The 9,685-nt window shown below is 43.2% G+C and overlaps 1 protein-coding gene and 1 non-coding gene across 14 annotated transcripts in view; one reads left to right on the forward strand and one right to left on the reverse strand.

Moving 5' to 3' along the window:
• Positions 1-6,729: 6,729 nt before the first annotated feature.
• Positions 6,730-6,803, reverse strand: TRNAM-CAU (transfer RNA methionine (anticodon CAU)). Its single transcript has one exon. It is a non-coding gene; the product is annotated as a tRNA-Met (tRNA).
• Positions 6,804-9,344: 2,541 nt separating this feature from the next.
• Positions 9,345-9,685, forward strand: part of LIMCH1 (LIM and calponin homology domains 1) — a 377,436-nt gene continuing 377,095 nt past the window's right edge. For 8 of the 13 annotated variants that reach the window (XM_019640788.1, XM_019640792.1, XM_019640787.1 and 5 more), the window contains exon 1: positions 9,345-9,657. In XM_019640788.1, coding sequence (XP_019496333.1) covers positions 9,562-9,657 — 96 coding nt within the window. In that variant the 5' untranslated portion in view covers positions 9,345-9,561. The remainder of the gene's footprint in view (positions 9,658-9,685) is intronic. The other 5 variants (XM_019640778.1, XM_019640779.1, XM_019640780.1 and 2 more) reach the window with 1 other exon arrangement.

The raw sequence follows: 9,685 nt of genomic DNA on the forward strand, positions 1-9,685 counted from the left end.
TCCCTCAATTCCCCCATTAAAAAATCTTAAAAAACAACAATAAAAAAAACAAAAAATAGCTTTATCTTTCTGAATTTTGTAATAATTATGGTATTTGACAGCTTCTTAAAATTTGCAATTTATTTATTTTATCATTCTAAATAAATCATTTTCAAGTCCAATTTTGTATTTGTAATTTGTAAAAGCTTCAGGCCCAGTAAAACCCCGATCTACCCTTGTCCTCATTCTTCCTATAATGGCAAAGTCAGTTTTTTTTGTTTTTTGTTTTTTTTTTTTAAAGATTTTTATTGGGGAATTGGGGGAAGGGGAACAGACAAGTTGCTGTCGTTTTGTTCTTCAGTCTAGTTGTGGAGGACGTTGCTTCACTGGCCCAAGTTGGCACCATCATTGCGCTCTTCCCGGGCGAGGCAGATCAGTCGCCGGCTTCTGGACGGCCGCTCACGCTGGCTGCTGGCTACTCACGGTAGCCCGTGGCAACCCACCTGTCATCGCCGGCGACTCACAGCAGCCCAGTTCCAGGTCGAGCTGTTGTTCAGCATCTTAGCTGTAGAGGGCAGTGTCACTGGCCCTCATATGTGGGATCTGAACCGGGGCCCTCTGGCATCCCAAGCCAGCTCTTAACCAAAGTGCCACTCGGCCGGCCCCAGTTTTTTTTTTTGTTTTTTTGGTTTTTTTGTTTGTTTGTTTGTTTTTTAAAGGTAGAATTTACAGAGAGTAAAATACAGAAATCTTAAATGTATAGCTCATTGAATATTTATATAACTGGAAAACCACCAGCCATGATGATACAAAACATTTCCATCACCCCCCAAAAAAGTTTTTTAATTTCTAATATATTCAGTTTTAAGTTAATATATCCACTAAACAAGAATATTTTGCTAAGAAAAAGCATACTCAAAGAACACAAGCAGGGTTGACCGAGTGGCTCAGTTGGTTAAGAGCTTGCTTAAGAGTTTGAGCTCTGAGCAACAGCAGTTCGATTCCCGGCTTGAGCTGAGCTGTTGCTGAGCTGCCAACAGGTGGAAGGATGGCTCAGTTAAAAACAAAAACAAAAACAAAAACAAAAACAAAAAAACCACAAGCAAACTCTTAGCAATAAAATTAAGTTACTAAAATTAAAAATTCAATGAAAAGACTAGAAAATAAGGTTAAGGAAGTCTCTCAGAACATTGAGCAGAAAGACAAAGAGATGGAACATATAAGAGGAAAGATGAGACATAGAAGACTGCCAAGAGGCACAACTCCAACAAATAGGAGTCCTAGAAGAGAGAAAATGGAAGAGAGGAAACTTGGAAAGCAGTGAGAATTTTTAAACTTGAAGAATGGCATGACTCTTCAGATTTTAGGGAGTTACTACACAGAAAATCAATAGTTCAGAAATGTTATCTCAGTATAATTTTTGCTTGCATTTCTCTTAGGAAATAACCTTAAAAATTTGTAAAGCAAATACAATTGTAAAATGAAAAAGATTAAAAATAAATATTTGAGCTGCCCTATAGATTGATTCAAACTATTTGCTCTAGATTACATTGTCATTCATTCATTCATCCACTCTGCACTTACTTGATGATAAGCCATGGCAGTGCCAGTCTCAAAGAAACAGACTGATTCTTACTATACGTCTATCCATAATACAGTATTATAGAGCTATAAAGAAACAGCTATCTCAGTGTTTCTCACTGTCATTGAATAATGTCTTTTTAAAATAAATATAATACTTTATCCTGGACTCATGCTTTGTGAATCTAATGACTCATGTATTTCATTAATTCTAAACAGTTCTAGCCATTAACTTTTTTTTTTTTTAAGATTTTTATTGGGGGAATTGGGGGAAGGGAACAGCGCTGGGGAATTGGGGGAAGGGGAACAGACAAGTTGCTGTCCTTCTGTTCTTCAGTCTAGTTGTGGAGGATGTCGCTTCACTGGCCCATGTTGGAACCATCATTGCGCTCTTCCCGGGCGAGGCAGATCAGTCGCCGGCTTCTGGATGGCTGCTCACTGTAGCTGCTGGCTGCTCACACTGGCTGCTGGCTACACATGGCGGCCCATGGCAACCCACTGCCACAGGGGCTGCAACCAATGCCGTGGCTGGTGACTCATGGCAGCCCAGCTCCAGGTCGAGCTGTTGTTCAGCATCTTAGCTGTAGAGGGCAGTGTCACTGGCCCTCATATGTGGGATCCAAACCGGGGCCCTCTTGCATCCCAAGCCAGCTCTTAACCAATGCGCCACTCGGCCTGCCCTAGCCATTAACTTTTGAAATATTGCCTCTCCTTGTTTTCTTCATTCTCTCCTTCTGCAATTCCTAGGAATTATTTTGTGGGACATTCATATTCTCCTAACCCTTCTTTAATATTTCCCACTTTTTCCTATTACTTTATTCCATTTTACTTCCAAAGATCTATTTTCCAGTTCACAAATTCTTTCTTCACTTGTGTTTAACCCGTTCTTGAAACCATCCTTTGAGTATTAAATTTATGACTACAATTTTCTAGTTTTTCTCATACTCTTTCATATTGGGTTGTCGGAAAAGTCATGACACACTTTTTCTATGTTTTTCGTTGCAAAAATGCATCATGACTTTCCCGACAACCTAATATTTGTGTGTCCTTTTAAATTATATTTTGTTATGTTCTTCTGTTTTGATTCGTTATCCGATGTCTTTAATCTTTTAAAAATTTATTTTATAACCCTTATCTGATAGCTTTGTTAAAAGAATTTTTGGGGAGCCTAATACTCGTATGGTTCTTTATTGTGTCTCTTGAATTTTGTTTGGGTTGTATGGGTTTTGCATGCATTTTGTACCTTTAAATTATAAGCTCATTGTTAGTGGAGTTTGTCTGTGAGAGTCCTGTGAGGCTTGGATGGAGGGCATATCTTCCAGTGGGATTTTATATTTGCCTCTTCTTGTGCCTACGAGGTCCTAGACCAAATTCTAAGTTAATTTCTTAGCTTGGGGCGGGGGGGGGGCGTCCTTGGATCATATGTATGTTGTCTATAAAGAGGATCAGGCTTTAGTTGACATATTGTCAAGGGAGGTTCACCTATACCCCACAACCACAGTCGAGGTCAAAATAACAAAGCTTCCTTATTTTTCTCCTGTAGTGGTGGTCCAATATTTTTTAGTTCATCCTTTCTCTGTGGGAATATAGTGTGTGTGTGTGTGTGTGTGTGTGTGTGTGTGCGCGCGCGCGCGCGCGTGCACGCTGCTTCTTGTTTCCAATTCTCCACATGGCACAGGCTCAGGGCCTCGACTTCTAGTACTAAAACCCTAGTCCAAAGTTTCCAAGTCCAGCAGCTACTGCTCATTACGTCTCTCCACAGGGCAGTCAAAGGTCAATTCACAAGCTTACTGCTCTGGTTTTACATTTCCTCCCCATTTTGCCTTCTGGGAAATTTCTGCTAATTTCTTTTAAACTCAGCTATGCATGTGGAGAATATATTTTTATATGTTGTGTGGCATTTATAGGAGTTTTGTAGCAGGCAAATTTATTCAGTCTGCCATCGTCTCAGAAGTTGAAATTGTTATTCAGATTATTTTTAAATGGCTTTTAAAAAGCAATGTTGAATTTGAAGAATTTTTCAAAATGTTCCCTAAAAATTTTTATACCTACTTGATTATATTGAGAATCACTATGTTATGGGAACACAGAAGGTGAGGTGACTGATTTTGACTTGGTTGCGGAGGAAGCCACCAGAAAGGTGACATTTCAGTCATACCTTGGAAGATGAGAAGTTTAGTACACTTATTTACCACCGACCATAAGTCTTGGAAGTATTACACACAATGAAATTTGGGGTTAGTCTTTGTCCAATTGATTTACCTCATTTTATATATTAATAGATATAAATATGTTAATACATAATGTCATCAAGGTTATTATTAACCACTGATTTCTAAGTGCCAGGCAGGTGCTTTATCAGTAAAACTAAGATGTAGAGAGGTTAAATAACATTTTCATTCATGTGACATAACGAGTGACAGGGCCGGATTCAAACTTTAAGTGTGGCAACCATTAAATGAGTCCTTCAGGGAGCTTAACTGGCCAAGGGCCCCAGCTGTTGTGACCTAAAATCCATTGCCATGTTTTCATTGAGCCACACTTCCTGGCTGCTCCTGGCCAGTTACTAAATACCGCAGGGATGGCATGGCAGGGACTCCTCTGTGGCCTTGCTGAATCTTCCTTGGTCTGAAGGGCAACATACAATGCTTCCACCTGACTTTTCTTCCCTCTCTTCACTCCAGGTCAGACTTGCATTGTGTTCTGTCTGCTTTCCCAGCATTTTCTGGCTCCTTCTGCATTTTCTCTCAGTCATTTCCCTAATGAAATCCTTGTATCTTTAATTCCATACTTCTCAGAAGACCCAGACTATTACACTAAGTTTGACCTCAAAACCCATACTTTTACAGCAAAATAACTAAAAATGGATCTAAATGTGAAAGTGACCAACTATAAAACTATTAAAAAAAAATACAGGCTGAAATCTTTGTGACCTTAGATTAGGTAATGTTTTCTTAGATATGACACCAAAAACATAAGCAACAACAAAAAAGATACATTAGACTTCATCAAAATTAAAAACTTTTATGCTTCAAAGGACAGCATTAAGAAAGTGTGAAAAGGGCCGGCCCAGTGGCTCAGTTGGTTAAGACTTGGCTTGGGAGCGTGAGCTCTGAGCAGCAGGGCCGCTGGTTCAGATACCACATGGGTCAATGACGCTGCGCCCTCTACAGCTAAGATGGTGAACAACAGCTCGACCTGGAGCTGGGCTGCTGTGAGTGGCTGGTGACTGTGTAGGCTGCAGTGGGCTGCAGTGAACTACTATGAGTGGCTGGCAGCCATTGTGAGTGCCCGGCAGCTGGCAGCCGGTAGCCAGCGAGAGCTGCCATGAGCTGCAATAAGCGGACGTCCAATGGCCAGCAACCAACTGCCTCAGCCAGGAACAGCACAATGATCACAATACTAACATGGCCCAGTGAAGTGACATCCTCCACAACTAGACTGAAGAACAAAAGGACAGCAACTTGTCTGTTCCCCTTCCCCATGCCCCAACGCTGTTCCCCTCCCCCAAATCCCTAATAAAATCTTTAAAAAAATGAAAGAATGTGTGAAAACTCAACACAGAATAGAAGAACATACTTGCAAATCATATATCTGATAAGGGACTCCTATCTAGAATATATAAAGAACTTTTATAACTCAATGATAAAAAGAGAAAGGACTCAATTAGAACATGGACAAAGGATCTGAATAGACATTTCTCCCAAGAAGATGTACAAATGGCCAATATGTACATAAAAAATGCTCATCATTAGTCATCAGGAAAATGCAAATTAAAACCACAGTGAGATCCCACTAGGATAGTTGTAAAAAAAAGTTGGACAAAAACAAGCGTTAGGATGTGGAGAAATTGAAACCTTTATACACGGCAGGTGGATTGTAAAATGGTGCAGCCACTTTGGGAAACATTCTGGTAGTTTATCCAAAGGTTAAACATAGAGTTATCATATGACCTAGCAATTCCACTTCTTGGCATATTCCCAAGAGAAATGAAAACATGTACATGAGTGTTTGCAGTAGCATTATTTATAATAACTAAAAAGTGGAACCAACCTGAATGTCTACCAACTGATGAATGAATATACAAAATGTGGTATAGCCCAACAATGGCATATTGGTCCACAGCAAGGAATGAAGTACTGATACATGCTCGCTACATGAATGAACCTTGAAAACACTATGTTAAGTGAAAGAAGCCACACACAAAGAACCAAATATTGCATGATTTCATCTACATCAAATGCCCAGAATAGGCAAATTTGGGGAGCTAGAAAGTAGATTAGCGATTGCCAGAGCTTGGAGGTGTGGGAGGTTTGGGGGTGACTACTAAAATATCTGGGATTTCTTTTTTGGAGAAATGAAAATATTCCAAATTAATTGTGGTAACGATTGCACAACTCTGTGAATATATGAAAAAACAATGAATTGTACATTTTATGTGGGTGGATTATATGGTATGTGTATAATATCTCAATAAATCTATTACCAAAAACAACGAAACAAACAAAAAAATCCCATGCTCTTTGAATACACTGTGTCCCCCATTTGACGTTTATCATAGAATACCTTGCCTTGTGGTTATTTTTTTCCAGTCAAAATGTTATTTCATACTCCTCAAATAGTGATGACCTTTGAATTATGGGGTTTCTTCATTATATTTTTCAAATTTCCCCCCGTAGACATATATTACATTTATATTTGAAAACATTATACAGAAATGAAAATGTCATTTCATGAACAAAATTATTAGATCCTAAAGGGAAAAGTCTCTGTCGCTTTGTGGATTCTTCTGCTGCTAGTACAATTTCTTATACATAGTAGGTGCTTAAACAATGATATGTAAAAAATATTGATAATGGCATTAGGGTTGAATTCTACTATGGTGTAAGTCTTTGGGTCTTTGGTAACCTACATGAATTTTACTGTTAATAGATTCAGAAAAAGCTATGTTACTTTGTGATTATAAACCTTAGAAGCCATAAGTATTTTCACTGAAAGACAAAAGTGTTTTAGTTTGCATACCAATTTTGATAGCAGATATTGTAGAGATATCATAGATTTAATCTTTTTTTAAATGATTTTTTTAAAGTGTGCTTTTCCAGGACCCATCAGCTCCAAGTCAAGTATTTGTTTCAATCTAATTGAGGGCGCAGCTCACAGTGGCCCCAGTGGCCTATGCAGGGATCGAACCAGCAACCTTGGTGTTATGAGCACTCCACTCTAACCAACTGAGCTAACTGGCCACCCGTCAGAGTTCTCTGTTCTCTAAGTCTCTGTTCCTTATTCAGAGTCCAAGTTTAGCCTTTGTCCAATTCTGCTACTTTAATGGGGAATGGAACAAAAAGCAGGCCTTAATACTTAATACTCATTTTCTTAATACTTAATACTCATAAATCTTAATACTCATTTTCAAATGGATTCAGATATGTCATTTAGGTCACGTGGCTTCCCCTCCTCCTAGTTACTCCATGCAGTGGAACCTGTATTAGTGTGGCATCTTGTGCTAGTATGTTGGCATTATTTTGTAAATTATTCACTCTGCCATGTTTCTTCATGAAGACAAGGTCATCTTCTGGCTATATTTTATTAGCCCATTTTCCTCTTCTTGCCTTCTGTACTCTTCTTTGTAACTTCTCTGTCCTTTCTTTTTCGGAAGGCAGGTTAGAAGGGATGGTCCGCGGGCCTGTACTGGGTGTTATTTGCCAAGCCCAGCTTTCGTCCTTTCTCACTCAGAAATCCCATTTGCTCGTCACAGTGATTCTGTTGAGATAATGCCATTTCAACCTCATTTGAGATGAGGAAACCGAGGCACAAATTTTAAGTAGCAGAGTCTGAACTGGGACTGGGAAAGCGGCTTGGTGTGTCATTAGGAGCAGATCTGGCGCCGGGCTGTCTGGGGTTGAATCTGGGCCTCACTGCTCACCAGCTGCGTGACACCCCTCTCTGTCTGCTGGTTTCCTCATAGGGATGATAACAGTCTATCTTACAGGGTTGGAATACGGAATGAGTTAGTCAATTATTTGTAATGCACTTAAATAGTGCCTGGCATTGAGCAAGTGCCATATAAGTGTTTTAAAAGTAAATAAACTGAAGGCTGTCTGACTCCAAAGCCGGTAATGGTGGAATTTCAGGCCTGCTTTTTGTTCCATTCCCCATTAAAGTAGCAGAATTGGACAAAGGCTAAACTTGGACTCTGAACAGGGAACAGAGACTTAGCTGCTAAGGCACCCACGGACTTCCGGCCCGTCCTACCCCTCTTGCCAGCAGCCATTCTAAAACATGAATCCATTTGCTTTAAGTTAGCTAAGAGTATTGCGCTATTACATACTCAGGGCTGGGCTCACCGGTGAATGCCCATTCAACAAATGCCCACTGTGGTCTGGCATTTACCCCCCTCCCCCTTTCCTGGGCACCTGGCATGCCTCTCCCATGCTATCATGGTTCTTTCCTCACACACTCCAGTTATATTGGCCTTCTGTGGGTTCCTTGACTTCCATCAAGCTCATTCCTACCTGAAAGCCTTTGCACCCATCTGGAAATATTTCTCCAGATTGCTGCATGGTTAACATCTTTCCCATTCATGTCACCTCACCACATCATCTTGTCAGAAAAACCTTCCTTGATCATCAGCTGGGCTCTCATGCAAAACAGAGGTATGCTCAAATAGGGGTGGCTGAGAAGAGTTTATTAAAGAGACCATTAGGAGGAAGTGGGCAGGGTGGGGAAACCAGAGTGGGATGGGGAAGCCTTTACCATGGCCAGGCCTAGGGAAGTGGGGTGTGACAAGAGGAGACAGGGAACCTTCAGGGAACCCCAAAGAGGCCCCAGACAGAGCTGCACGCAGCCTTTAGCAGAGTGGTGCAGCCAGTCCCCTGAGTTTTGCAGTAAGGGGCAGCATAAATACCCTACTCCGCTCTCCTCCACTGGCCTGACCTCCTGCCTTCCTCCCATTAATGGAACCTGGACACACAGATTAGTCCCCCAGGTGGAGGGTGGGGAGGTAATGGAAGTTAGCCAACACTCTCTTCCCAGGTCATAGTTTATCTTCTCGTCTACTCTTATCTTCTTAATATATATCACTCTCCACAATTACCTTCTTTTGTTTAACATGTTTATTGTTTGCCCCGCCCCTCCCATACAATGTAATTTTTGTATTTTGAAGGCTAGGACTTACAGTTGTTTTCTTGTTTCGTTTCTTTTTTCATCTCGGGGTCCTCAGCAACTACCTCAGTGCCTGACACATACATAGTAGGTGCACAATAAATATGGGTTGAATTCATTAACAGACAGGGACACAGGTAGCTTGCCTGGAGAGACAAAGGTTTTCTGGGTCTTTCTTTTTTTCCTACAAAAAGGTCAGTTGACTGAACACACTCCCTGGTGCCAGGTCAGAGGGCTGCCCCTATTGCCACTTCTGCAGCTGGAGGGACAGCAGGTGCGGCCCGGTCACCACCCGCGCGACCTCCCCCTGCCTCGCTGCGGCAGCGCCAGCTCCCGGGGGACGTGTGCGCCCAGGTTGGCGCGCGCCTCCCAGGTGCGGCCCGACCCACCCGCCCCTCCGCAAGCAGCCCGGCGCGGAGACGTGCGGGGCAGCTGGCCGAGGCCCTCTCCTGGCCTGTGGGCAGGGAGGGAGACACCCAGCGCTCACTCTTGGTTATTTTTAGTCGGTAGCGGACACTTTCCCTCTCCGCCACCCCCCAGCAGGGGCGGAGCGGCCAGAGAAGGTGGGGAGGAGAGGGAGCTCCCGGCGCCTCCGCGCTCGCTCTCGCCCGGGACCCACAGCGCGGCCGAGCCCGGGCGGTGCTGGGAACAGCTGCCGCGGCGTCCTCCCGCAGCAAGCGCGGCGCTCCGCCGGGACCTGCGCCGGCGGGGGAGGGGCAGGCCGGGGAGGAGAGCGAGCGGGCGGGAAGGGGCGGGGAGCGCGCTTCGGCGGCAGCGGCGGCGGCGGCGGCCGTCCTCATCCCGGCGGCCCAGTACCCGAGTGGACGCGGGGCTTCGCAAATGGCTTGTCCCGCTCTCGGTCTGGAAGCTCTTCAGCCCCTGCAGCCTGAGCCGCCCCCCGAGCCCGCCTTCTCCGAGGCGCAGAAGTGGATCGAGGTAGGTGCCCGTGGCTAGCGGGCGGTCT

The sequence above is a fragment of the Hipposideros armiger genome, unplaced genomic scaffold (assembly GCF_001890085.2).
Source record: "Hipposideros armiger isolate ML-2016 unplaced genomic scaffold, ASM189008v1 scaffold_53, whole genome shotgun sequence".
Taxonomy (NCBI): domain Eukaryota; kingdom Metazoa; phylum Chordata; class Mammalia; order Chiroptera; family Hipposideridae; genus Hipposideros; species Hipposideros armiger.